This window comes from Natrix helvetica (genome assembly GCF_964273705.1).
Source record: "Natrix helvetica genome assembly, chromosome: 15".
Lineage (NCBI taxonomy): Eukaryota > Metazoa > Chordata > Lepidosauria > Squamata > Natricidae > Natrix > Natrix helvetica.
Window position 1 is genome coordinate 1,775,966 of NC_138565.1, and position 12,715 is coordinate 1,788,680.

The 12,715-nt window shown below is 58.8% G+C and overlaps 1 protein-coding gene across 6 annotated transcripts in view; it reads left to right on the plus strand.

Moving 5' to 3' along the window:
* DAB2IP (DAB2 interacting protein) overlaps nucleotides 1-12,455 on the plus strand; it is a 56,694-nt gene extending 44,239 nt beyond the window's left edge. For 4 of the 6 annotated variants that reach the window (XM_081967444.1, XM_081967447.1, XM_081967449.1 and 1 more), the window contains 11 exons: nucleotides 117-671; nucleotides 2,863-3,007; nucleotides 3,631-3,775; nucleotides 4,053-4,289; nucleotides 5,327-5,528; nucleotides 5,681-5,859; nucleotides 6,308-7,175; nucleotides 8,006-8,146; nucleotides 8,775-8,977; nucleotides 9,214-9,301; nucleotides 10,764-12,455. In XM_081967444.1, coding sequence (XP_081823570.1) covers nucleotides 117-671; nucleotides 2,863-3,007; nucleotides 3,631-3,775; nucleotides 4,053-4,289; nucleotides 5,327-5,528; nucleotides 5,681-5,859; nucleotides 6,308-7,175; nucleotides 8,006-8,146; nucleotides 8,775-8,977; nucleotides 9,214-9,301; nucleotides 10,764-10,931 — 2,931 coding nt within the window. In that variant the 3' untranslated portion in view covers nucleotides 10,932-12,455. The remainder of the gene's footprint in view (nucleotides 1-116; nucleotides 672-2,862; nucleotides 3,008-3,630; nucleotides 3,776-4,052; nucleotides 4,290-5,326; nucleotides 5,529-5,680; nucleotides 5,860-6,307; nucleotides 7,176-8,005; nucleotides 8,147-8,774; nucleotides 8,978-9,213; nucleotides 9,302-10,763) is intronic. The other 2 variants (XM_081967446.1, XM_081967445.1) reach the window with 2 other exon arrangements.
* Nucleotides 12,456-12,715: the final 260 nt, after the last annotated feature.

Consider the following 12,715-nt stretch of genomic DNA (forward strand, 5'->3'; position numbering starts at 1 on the left):
CCAGAAGTTGTTTCGTTTGGAACATGGATACAAATTCTCAAGGGTGCAAAGATCCCTTGGCGTATCTATGCAGAGTATGTAAGCCCATAGTCACTTCTTCTGCATCTCCTTCCCAGGACAACAGTCGGCGAGTGGAGAACATGCTCCAGCTGTGGATTATTGAAGCCAAAGAACTGCCCGCAAAGAAGCGCTACCTGTGCGAACTCTGTCTGGACGAGGCGCTCTACGCCCGCACCACCTGCAAGCTGAAAACGGACAATGTCTTCTGGGGGGAGCACTTTGAGTTCAACAACCTCCCTCCCTTGCGGAGCATCGCCGTCCACTTGTACAAGGAGACGGACAAGAAGAAGAAGAAAGACAAGACCAACTTCATCGGGATGGTCAGCATCCCGGCCGGCTCCGTCACGGGACGCCAGTTTGTGGAGAAGTGGTACCCGGTGGTGACGCCCAACCCCAGCAAGGGCAAATCCGGGGGGCCCATGATCCGCATCAAGTCGCGCTATCAGAGCATGAGCGTGCTCCCCATGGAAACGTACAAGGAGTTTGCGGAGTATGTCACCAACAACTACATGGTCCTCTGCTCCGTGCTGGAGCCGATGCTCAGCGTCAAGAACAAGGAGGAGATGGCCTCGGCCTTGATCCACATCCTGCAGAGCACGGGAAAAGCCAAGGTAAGGATGGGGAGGCTTCACCCGCTCCTATGGGGAACGGGGCCCACGCCCTAAGAGGAGGCGAAGCCAGCTCTGGCCCAGCTTGGGCGACTGATCCTTGGCGTCTACAAACCATCATGTCCCCTGAATCATTTTGACTTCGCGGGGTTGAATTAAATTGTCACAGAACTGTTGTACCCATAAAAGATGGAGGATGTACCCTCTTTTATTTAGACTGCTGTGAATCATGGTCATTCACAGTCCGCAGGGCTTCACAAACAGGCTGTGAAGATTCCGACAGATGTCTGCTCGAGTTGCCACAGTCTTTCAGGGGAATGTTGACAAACACCCACCTTTATCTCCCTGGGAATGCTGCCAGAGACCTAATTGCCAAATGCAGAGCAAGGCTAGACTTAGCACAGAGTCAAACAAAACTTTTCAAAGCTTGAACCAACTAGATGAACTAATTTGCTTCCTGCAAAAGCTCACCTCCCGATCGCTTTTCTTTTATGTCTTATGCGAGGGGCCAATCGCTCCAAGCCTTACTCCTGAGTTGCCCATTTTGTCTTAATTGTTCTTGCCTTCAGGCAGCTCTGCGCATGGGCACACTGGGAACAGACTCCAGCTGTTCTTCTGCCTCACTGATGTCTGACTCTGAAGGCAGCTGATAACTGGCATATGGCCCTGGCCCCCTCTCTGCCTCCGACACAGAGCCCTCATCCGAGCCTTCCCCAGACTCCAGGACTGGCCCATCTTCCTCCCCAACCTCCTCACTCTCTGAATCTGCCACCAGCTCTGCTGGCCGCTGGCAGGCCTCAGCACCCGGAGTCCCTGTTCCCCACTTCCTTACAGTGTGCTACCTGGACTGCTGTTCCTGGGACAACCCTTCCCCCCCCCCCCATTTCCACCCTGAGGAAGGATGAGGCAGCCCATCAGCCCCGGTGGGAGGGGATGCTGGGAGAGAGGGGTCCTCTGGATTTCTTGAGAGCTGCTGGATTGTCTCTGCTCTCAGCCGCCCTGCCAATTCTGCCAGGCTCCACTTCCAAGCGAGGAAGCCCTGGCAGTGGCCCTGGGCGTTTGCAGGAGGGGCAACCAGAGGCAGGCGCGTTCTCAGGACCCCTCCCCACGGATGGATTGTGTAGCCATCCCTTACAAGGACCCCTCCGCCTTGTATACACCTCGAAGAGCGCTGGAGTTTGCTGACCAGTTGTAAATCCCACCGGCCCCAGTGGCTGCCTTCCGCTGAGCCCCCTCCTCTCAGAGCGAGGAGGGGGATTGGGTAATATTTCTTGCAAGAGCTGTTAGTCCAGGTAATTACGGCTTTAATCAATTTTATGAGCACAGTCAAGGTCCTCCTTTCAGGAGTCATCTGTGAAGCGTGAGTGGTGGCCAGGGAGTTAGCACCTGTATCCCCCCCCGCCTCCATCTGGTCCCCGAGGGAGCCATTTTGGGGGTCCCTATTGGGGCCCCTTCACCTGGGAGTCCTGAAGCCGCTGCAGAGTCCCTGTGCCCCCCCTGCCAGCTGGAGGTGAAACGCACACAAACTGCACTGTGTTTGCTGCTCAGTTTGACTGCCTTAGCACGTGGGGGCTCCACATGGCTTCAAGGGGAGAGCTTGACATAGTAAGGCTTACTAAGTAAGCTATCGGAGCCAAGGCATGGATTAGGCTGATGGGCACCGGAGTTCCATGTGGCTCAATGACAGGATTCCTTCCCCCCCCCCCACGGTCCTTAAGGTGTTCTCGGGCATGGCACTGCCCCACCGAGCCTTGGAGAGGGGCTGCTACCTCCAGAGAAGCAGGCTGCCCCCTGTCCTGGGGGGGGGGGCTGGGGCATTTGGGGGAAACGGCTGGCATTTGCTGAAGCAGGGAAAGAGGCGGCCTGGGGGGAGCGGGGGCAAACCAGGGGCCTAGGGAAGCCGCACTCTGACGCTTTCAGGGCTCATCACCCCTCTCGGTCCTAATAACTTTGCTGCTCCTTGTAAAATCTGCCGAGTCTGCAAAGCTCAGAGCCCCCAAGGGGGAAAGCGTTGCTGTGCGGACCCCCCCCCCCTGCTGTCCCTGCAGAATTACTTGGGGAGGAGCAGGTGGAGGAGAGAGAGAGAGAGAGAGGTAGGGGGTGAATGGGGTTGGGAGTAGGCAGTGCCCTCTGTGCCCCTGCCGCCCACCAGCCCCGGGCACTTTCCCACCCCGATGGACCTTCTCCTTCCCAGGACTTCCTGACGGACCTCATGATGTCCGAGGTCGACCGCTGCGGGGAGAACGAGCACCTGATCTTCCGAGAAAACACGCTGGCCACCAAAGCCATTGAGGAGTACCTGAAGTTGGTGGGCCAGAAGTACCTGCAGGATGCCTTAGGTAAGGCGGGGGGGGGGATGGTGCCCTCTTCCCGCCCCCCATAAGGGCTTCCCCAAGCTTTAGGGCAGCAGCTGTGGAACCTGGCCTCACAGGAGGTGGAGCTTCTCCGGTCCCATCCTTTGCAGAGCTGAATTGCTGCCTGCGGGGACTTTCCCCCTGAGATGCTAGCTTTCTAGCCCCAGCCGAGAGGCATTGAGGACAGGGGGGCTCGGCAGCCCTTCCCCATGCAAACCAGATCTTCTCCTAGCCTTCTGGGCTGTTCCCAGCCGGGAGTCAGCAGAAGGCAGGTGGCCCTCGGCTGATGCTCTGCCCACCTTCCTTGGGATCTGCTCCCTCTGAGCCGATTTCTGAGGGGGTCAGGGACAGGCAGGGGTGACATGAAATGGAGCCGTGTGGTTTTGGGCACGGGGAGGGGGCTGTCACCGGAAGGAGCTCTGCTGCGTCTTTACCTCCCTCCCCTATTCCCCTCTCTAGACTGGCAGCCATGAGGACCAGTGACTTGATTTGCCCCAGGGTGGAGGGAAGGAAACCTTAAGTTCCATTCCTTGGGTTCCCCCGGAATCTGGGATGGGGGATTCATCGGCTTCCGTTGTTTTTTCCTTCCTCTTTCCCGCGGCTGGCAGGCGAGTTCATCAAGGCGCTGTACGAATCGGACGAAAACTGCGAGGTGGATCCCAGCAAGTGTTCTTCCTCGGATCTCCTGGAGCACCAGAGCAACCTGAAGATGTGCTGCGAACTGGCCTTTTGCAAGATCATCAACTCCTACTGGTAGGTGGGCTGCGCTGCCAGAGTTGGCTTGGGGGGTGGGGGTGGGGGGGAGAGGCAGCCAGGAGTTTGCTTCGTGCCTGGGACCCCCGAGAGGCTGGAGGGCAGGCAGAGTCCCGGGACGGCTGCTTTGTCCAGGCCCCAAGGCTGCTGGCTGCCCCAAGGCTCAGCCAGCCATGCTTTGCGACGCTGCTTTATTCCGGGAGAGGTGCCCAGGGGGCAGCCATTCCTCCCCCGAAGCCCCCCTAGAGCCGCCCTCCCTCCCTCTCTCTCTCCGCAGCGTCTTCCCCCGCGAGCTGAAGGAGGTCTTTGCCTCCTGGCGCCAAGAGTGCAGCAGCCGCGGCCGGCCGGACATCAGCGAGCGCCTGATCAGCGCCTCCCTCTTCCTCCGCTTCCTCTGCCCGGCCATCATGTCGCCCTCCCTCTTCAACCTGCTCCAGGAGTATCCGGACGACCGCACTGCCCGGACGCTGACCCTCATTGCCAAGGTCACCCAAAACCTGGCCAATTTTGCCAAGTAAGGCTCCTCTGGGTTGACCAGCTGATTTGGAGTTGGGGGGTGGGGAGAGAAAGGTCATTGAGTGGCCACTTTGCCACTGTCAATTTCACCTCGTGAGATCATAGGGACTAGAAACCTGAAAGTGTCAAGATTCCCAAGCAGCTGCCTTTGGTTCTCTGCTCCTCAGGGTTTGGTCTAAAAGGGAAGAACTCCTCTCCCTCCCCAGCCTTCTGCACACACACTTCCGCCCACCCACCCACCCCAGTTATGAATTTTTTAAAGCCTCTGAAAGCAGGAGAATCAACTGGGTGGGAGGAGGGGGGGAGTGACACAGATCCCAGCCAGCTTGCTACTTAAGCCCAGAGCTTTGCTGGAAACAAATCCCTCCACTGGCTTTCCTGGCTAGTTCTGAGCTGCTTATCCTTAAAAAAGAAAAAGAACAAGAGAAGGGGGAAGAAAGAAAGAGAAAGAGAGAGAAAGAAAGAAAAAGACAGAAAGAGAAAGAAAAGGAGTTGGCAAGAAAGAGAAAGGGAAAGAAAGAGGAAGAGACAAAGAGGGAGGGAGAGAAAGAAAGAGAAAGAGACAAAGAAAAAGAGACAAAGAGAGAGGGAGACAGAGAATGAGAGAGGGAAAGAGAGAAAGAAAGAAAGAGAGGGAGAGAAAGAAAGAAAAAGAGAGGGAGGGAGGAAGAAAGAGAAAGAGACAAAGAAAGAGAGAGGGAGAGAGAGGGGGGAAAGAGACAGAAAGAAAAGGGGAGCGGGAAAGGGAGAGAAAGAAAGAAAAAGAGAGAAAGAAAGATCGTAGACCTGCAGAGATGCAGCCTCCAAAATTCAGGGCAGGGCACCGGGTGGGTATGCCTGGCTGTGCCCCCCCCCACTCCCTTGCTGCGATCGGGGTTTATCTTTGACATTTGACTGGCACATGCCTGGCGCAGGTTCCCCATTTCCGCGGCCTCTTCCCTGCTCCTCCAAGCGCCCCGGCTTTGCCAGCTTGGCGGTGGGAGCCCTCTTCCTGCCAGGCCTCAGCCGGGTTCCTCTGCCTCGGGTTCGCCACAGGTTTGGGAGCAAGGAAGAGTACATGTACTTCATGAACCAGTTCCTGGAGCACGAGTGGACCAACATGCAGCGCTTCCTCCTGGAGATCTCCAACCCGGAGACCCTCTCCAACACGGCCGGCTTCGAGGGCTACATTGACCTGGGCCGGGAACTGGCCACTCTGCACTCCCTGCTCTGGGAGGTGGTGGCCCAGCTGGACCAGGTAACCCCCCGAAACCCTCCGGCTCACCGCCAAAGGGCAGCGAGTCCCCCGTCCGAAGCGGCCCCCAAGGGCCCCGGCAGAGCTTCCTCCCCCGGCTGGGCCTGCTCCGAAGGGCTGGGGCCGGAGGCCTTCACCCGTTTCCTCCCTTGCAGAACACGGCGGCCAAACTGGGCCCCTTGTCGCGCCTCCTCAGGGACGTCAACATGGCTCTGAGCAACCCGTCCTGCGTGCAGGTCTCGGTCACCAGCGACCCGGCCGCCTCCACCCCAAACGCCGGCAACGGCATCTCAGTGGGGCTGCAAAAGATGGTCCTGGAGAGTGACCTCTCTGGGTAAGAGCGGGCGGGCCTGGCCGTGGGAGGCAGCGGGGGGGGGGGAGACAGGCGGGCCTGGCCGTGGTGAGACACCCCCCCGTGTGCTGCATGGGACCTTAAAGTGGAAGGGGCTGAGGATGACGGGTGGGGGGAGGCAAAGTTCAATTGCACAGGACACACACACACAAACACGGTCCCTGCTGTCAAGAACAGATGCCTCGCAGTGCCCCACAGGGCAGGGAAGAAAGGCGGGCGGGGGGGCAAAGCGGCATGTCCTTCCCCTGAGCATGGCAGACGGGATGCGCTTGCTTGCTTGCTGTCCTCTGCGTAGCACGTTTCTGTGTGTGTGTGTGTGTCTCGCTGCCGTTTCTCCTTTTCTTCTTCTTCTTCTTTGTTGCCGTCGTCTTCTTCTTCTCTTCCTCCTCCTCCTTCCTCTTCTCCTTATGCATTTTTATTTCCCCCACAGTCTGATAGATTTCACACGCTTACCGTCTCCAACCGCTGAAAACAAGGACTTGTTTTTTGTCACAAGGTCTGTGGGGGCTCAGCCGTCGCCCGCCCGGAGCTCCAGCTACTCGGAGGCCAATGAGCCCGACGTCCAGATGGCCAATGGCAGCAAGAGCCTCTCCATGGTGGACTTGCAGGACAATCGCCTTTTGGACGGCGGGGGCAGTGGGCTGGGGGCCGCCGAAGCGCTCCCTGAGAGCCACCCCTCCGCCGGGCAGGCCTGGGCCACGCGGACTCAACCGAGCGGCGCCACGGGCACTGCCACCGTGCGCCGCTCTGCACAGACGCCCAACTCCGAGAACGCCCCTGGCCGGCCACAGCTGCTGGCTCCCCTCTCCTTCCAGAACCCCGTCTACCAGATGGCGGCCGGCTTGCCGCTCTCCCCCCGGGGACTGGCCGACTCGGGCTCCGAGGGCCACAGCTCGCTCAGCTCCCACAGCAACAGTGAAGACTTGGCGGCGGCCACCAAGCATGGCTTCGGCAACCCCGGTGGCGTCCCGGAGGACTTTGCCCGGCGTGCCGGAGAACTGGCCCGCCAGCAGCTCTTGGTGGCCGAGAAGGGTGGGCAGCCGACGATGCCCCGGCAGAACAGCAGTGGCCCCCAGCGGCGGATAGACCAGCCCCCACCCCCACCTCCGCCCCCGCCCATCACTCGGGGCAGGACCCCTCCCTCCCTGCTGAGCACCTTGCAGTACCCCCGGCCGGCCAGCGGGGGCCTGCTTTCCTCCTCGCCAGACTGGCCGGGCAGCGGTGCCCGCCTGCGCCAGCAGTCCTCCTCTTCCAAGGGAGACAGCCCCGAAATGAAGCAGCGCACCATGCACAAGCAGGTGAGTGGGGCAGCCCAGGGGTGGTGGGGAGGCGGGCCAGGCCATGAGCCCCACACAGCTCCTCTGATACACCCTGGCTTCTACCCCCTTCCCCATCTCCTGGGTCTCCATTGGCCTCTCTCCGCCCGCCGCTCACCCGGCACACAGAATGCCCATTTGAGATCTCTCTGTTCTACTCCTGCCCACTCAGGAGGAGCCATATCTGCCCCCAGCCCTGGGACCACTGGGGGGGGAGCTGAGCTTACCCCTCCCCGAAGCGCCTCTGTCCTTTCTTTTCAGTAAATTACGTACATCTTGTAGCTGTTTGTTCACCTTCAAACCCCCCCCCCCCCCAATTTCTGCATGGAGCCCGATTAAGGCCCAGGCTGCCCCTCGACAGAACGGCTCATTTTGGGGGCTCCAAGATGGCTGCTTTGTGGACTGGGGTCTTCTCCAGACTGATATCCCACTCCCAGGTCTTCCCCTTAGTGGGAAGGCTTGCGATTGGCCTCTCTTCTTGGGGCCCTCGGCTTCACCTGTGGCTGGATAATTGTCTGCATATTAAGCGCCGCCCCCCCAGCAGAACATCTGACGGGGGTCTCTGCTTCAGCCAAAGCAAAGCCTCTGAGACTCTGTGAGAAGCTCACCTGCCGAGCCCAGCCCTCCCACCCCGGGCAGCCTCCAGGCGTGCCAACCTCCGTGCCCAGGAGCCCCTGCAGGGCCGAAGCCACACAAGGGCATCCCCCAGAGGGAGAGGGCCACTCTCGACCCCTCTGTTCCGCCAAGGGAGCCGTGTCCCCTTCGCCTCCCGCCTGAGGCCCTCTTTCCGCCATGCGGCGCCTTCGTTGCAGGCCCCTTCTCCCGTGAACCCCAATGCGCTGGACCGCACGGCCGCCTGGCTCCTCAACATGAACGTGCAGTTTCTGGAAGAGGAAAATGCTGATCCGGAATGCAAGCTCCGGAGTAAAGAGGAGCTCAGCCAAGAGGAGAAGGTAACGGGGCGACCGCCCCAGTCTTTCCTTCAGAGCTCCTGGGAAGATGGAGACACGCTCGGCCTCAAGGCTCTGAACTAGCGGGGGGAGGGGATGCACCCCTTGGACTTCCTCCACCCCCTCCCACTTCCGTTGCCCCGTCCTGCAGTTGCCTCTCCCCTACCACGCTCACCCCATTCTCCCAGCGGTGCTCCACCAAGCCTGGGGCGTTGCTTTCAAAGAAAGGAGAATATCTCTAGCTCAGGGTTGAATTGAGGGGGTCCCCGGTGCTCTCTGAGCATGGTGGTCGACTTGCAGGCGTTTCATGACCCAACTAGGGAACATCATCAGTGCTAAAAGGGAGGCAGGTGGGAGGAATGAAAGAGGAGGAGGAGGGGTGGAAGAGGAGGAGGAAGAGAAAGAGGAGGGGGAGGAAGAGGAAGGGGTAAAAGAGGAAGATGCTCTCTGAGCTTGGTGGTTTTACTTGCAGACGTTTCATGACCCAACTAGGGAACATCATCTGTGCTAGAAGGGAGGGTGGGGTTCTTGCATTCCCTTCTTGCACCGATGGTAGGACAGGCGGGGAGGCTGCTGTGGCACAGCTGGCCTAGCCCCGCCTTTCCTCCCTTCCCCTTTCCTCCCTCCCCAGTATCAACAAGACGTGGCAGTGCTGCAGGACAAGCTGCGCCAGTCTGCCAAGAAGCTGGAGGAGTACGAAGTGCGCTTCCGGTGCCAGGAGGAGGGCACGCAGAAGCTGGCGCTGGAGTACCAAGCGCGTCTGGAGGAGAGCGAGGAACGGCTGCGGCGGCAGCAAGAAGACAAGGAAATACAGATGAAGGGGATCATCAGCAGGTAAGTGTGTGTGTGTGGGGGACATCCTTGTTCTGTGCCCCCCCCCCAAAGTCACAAGGGATTCCTCCAGCGGGCACCATTCCGACAAGCGTAGCCCACGCAGGTCTGGCATTTAGACCTGGGTGCGCAGCCAGAATTTCTTTACCGAAAGATTGGTGTCCAAAAATGGAGGGGGGGAAGGAAGAAAGGGAGAAAGGCTGTACCATTGAGAGGGGACCCCATTTTCCCACCCCCAGGCTGATGTCGGTGGAGGAGGAGCTGAAGAAGGACCACTCGGACATGCAGGCGGCTGTGGACTCCAAGCAGAAGATCATCGATGCGCAGGTGGGGGAGGGGTCTGCGCTTTGGGGCGGGGGTGAATGGGAGGGAGAAACAGGTTGGGTGTTAAATGCAGGGAACTCAAAACAAACGAGGAATTACTTCAGAGTAATTCCCTATGGGCTGCTTGCCAAGAGGCCAGAATCTTGCCAGACTAGAGCACAAATCTGCTTACATTGGCATGTATCCTCTAAATGTATCCTGAGAACAGTCAGGGAGGGGCCTCTTCTCCTGCCTACCAAGGATTCCTGCCTCTTGGCACCTTGGGAAAGACACACACACAACTCTCCACCCCCTTCCTCCCCGGGGGCTCCTTCCCCCACAACTGAGGAAGAAGGTCAGACGAAGGAGCCGCCTGGCATCTCACTTCCCCAGTGTCAGGTGGAGCTTTTGCCCGCACAGGCATTGATTCCCCTGGCACTCAGGCAGAGTGCTGCTGGGGGGGGGGGTGTACACTATGCTACCTGAGCAGCTCCAGGGACTTGCCCGGCTCCTCGTATCTCCGAGGTGGCCCTTCTCTGCAGCCCCAGCCCATTAGAGGCAATCAGAGAGTCTGCTGGCCTCAGCAAGAGCCCCCCCTGCCCGCCTGGGGGCTCCTCATCCATTAATTAGTCCACCGGCTGGATCGATTCAGGGTCGGGAAGCAGAGACAGCCAAGATCTTCATCAGCCGCCCGAGGCGAGGCTGGAGGACGAGTCCCTTCCTGGGAGAGCCTCTCAAAAGACTGCCAGTCAAGGGCGGAGGGAGGGAAGCTGCTTAGTTGCAAATCAATAACGCAGATGCCTTCTTGGGAAACAAAAATGTCAGGCGCTGGAAATCCTAGAAAAGAGGAAGAAAATTCAACCCAAATTCAAGCAAGGGCTTCGTGTCCCCCTTGCCATCTCTCCTCCTGGCCTCTTCGCCTTCCCTTTTCTCTACCTCGGTGACTTGGGAAAATGTGGACTTCCAGGATTGCCCAGCCGGCTGGACTTCAACTCCCAGAACCCCCCTCACCCCACCCCAGGTAGCATGCTGGAATTCTGGGAGTTGAAGTTGACACCAAGGTTGGGAGATAAACCGTCCCAGACGGATCGTGTTGTGGTCAAAGCTGTGAAAGTAAAGTGTTTCCCCGAAAATAAGACAGCGTCTTAAGACTCCCAAAATAAGCGCTTGGCCTTATTTTCGGGGGGGGATTTATTATTTTTGAGGTGCAGGAGGCGGTGAGCGTGGTCACCTCAGGGCTGCTGCTGTGTTGCAATATTTTGGGGGAGGGCTTATTTTAGCGCATGGGCTCCAAAGCCCGATTGGGCTTATTATCCGGGGAGGTCTTACTTTTGGAGAAAGAGGGTAAATGGCGTCTTATCCCAGGTAGCAAAAAGACTTCAGCTGGGGAAAAAGTAGAAGAAAGAAAAAGAAAGAAGTCCTTCTTTCCGATCTGGGCAAGGGGCTTCCTTTGCACTGACTGCCTGTGTTCTCTTTTGCCACCCAGGAGAAACGCATCGCCTCCTTGGACGCGGCCAATGCCCGGCTCATGAGCGCCCTCACGCAGCTGAAAGAGAGGTACAGCACGCAAACCCGCAATGGCATCTCCCCTACCAACCCGACTAAATTGCAGATCACCGAGAGTGGTGAATTCCGGAACAGCAGCAGCTGTTAACCCAGGGACCGGCTGCTGCGGGCGCGCGAGAGCGAGAGGACAGCCAAGTCAAGCGCCCAGGAGGGGCGAACTACCTGGCACGGGCCTGGCACTCCCCTTGTCCACCTCCTCCAGCGGGAAAGCCAAGTGGACCCCGAGCCCTCCTCACCAGCGGCCCCTGGCCCAGCGATGGGGCTGATTTGCACAGGAGCCTCCAACTGAGCAGGAGTGAAGCCAGTTGTCCAAAAAAGATGCTTCAGCAGCAAAGCCAGATCACTTCCAGGAATGCGGAGGGACTAATGACGCGCCCAGCGAGTTCTCCCTGACCTGTCACCACTCCTGGCACTGTCACCACCCTGGAATTTGCCTGCGAGGCACCGCCACGTCCCTCCGAGTGCTCGTTCGGTGCCAGGGGCTTCATCCCCCTTTCGTCCGGGACACAGCAGCTCCTCCCAGCCCCAGCAGACCTCATCAGGGAACGGAGGAGAAATTGGGGCAGCTCAGGGGCTCCATTGTGGGAAGGAGGCATCCCTGAAGAGGTGGTGTTTGTTATTCTCTGTGTGAGTCCCTGAAGAATGCCCACTACCCAGAAAACCTCAACCCCAGCCAGAAAGTTCAAACTCTGTTTAAAGATGTTTCTCTCTCTCTCTCTCGGTTTAAGTTGGCAGAATTAATTTGGGGGTCAACTTTTATCAGCACGGATCCCCTCTTCCAGCACTTAGCCCCCCAAGCATTTTTGCCCCCAGGGCTGGAGACGAGGCCAAAAATGACAGGGAAAGGGCAGAAGAGAGCATCGGTTCGATGCAGCCAGGGGCAGGTTGGGCATGCCGTCTTCTGCAAACGCACCAAATGAACTCAGCATCAGAAGGCCTGTTTTGGTCACCTTTAGGCTGGCGAGACCCAACAAGTTGGAAAAGGAGGTGAAAGCTGCAGAAGACCCCTCCTCCCCCTTGCCCAGCCCTGCCCAAGGAGCCAACGGGAGAGCCCACCCGGGCATTTTGGAGGTCCTGGTGTCCCAGGGAAGGACGGGCACAAGGGCTGTTTTGCTGTGCCAAACAAGAACAGTGGGAGAAATTGCTACTAAAGGAAACTCTGAAGCCCAAGAAACAAATGCACAGCAGGGCACAGTGCAATAGTGTGCCAGGGGATGCCAAGGCAGCCAAACCTCTGGCGCTGTTCGCAAAAGGCAGGAACCACCCGCTTTGCCAGCCTGGGCCTCCGGGGAGGGGTGTCGGGGTAACGGCTGCCCCCTCAACTTCCTAGCACCACAGATGGGGAGGACCCCCATTTCTCTAGAAAGCTGATCACAAGGGGGGTTTGGGTCTATTTGGTGGGGCCTTTCGTGCCCCAGCTGTCCGGGGAGGGTCACCGCTGCGTAGCAGAGCCTGTTTCTCCATGTATGGCAGGTCCCTGCATGGTGGCTGCCAGGGAAGCACCAGAGGACGAAGATTGACAGCCTCCCTGCCGTACGAGGGCCGGTAACTCCCTTTCTTTTTTCTTCCACAGTCTGCGTTAGGAATAAAACGGCCCAAAGCCCAAAGCAGAGCTTTCTGGAGTCCTCGTCCTCTTTTCAGGGGGGGTCTTGTGGGTCCTGCGTGGGAAGCTTGCCACCTCGACGAGGCCGCACAAAAGAGAGTAAACGAGCAAGGACGCGCCCTCGGAAAAAGTGCCGCCCCCCCTCCCCTAATCTGAACCGCTGGGCAGCCCTAGCCGGGCTGGTGGGCTCGCCTTGGCAGGGCGGTCCGTTGTGAGACGGGTGTGGGTGCGAGGTTTGTAGGAGGCAGCCGCCCCACGGAGGAAGGTGG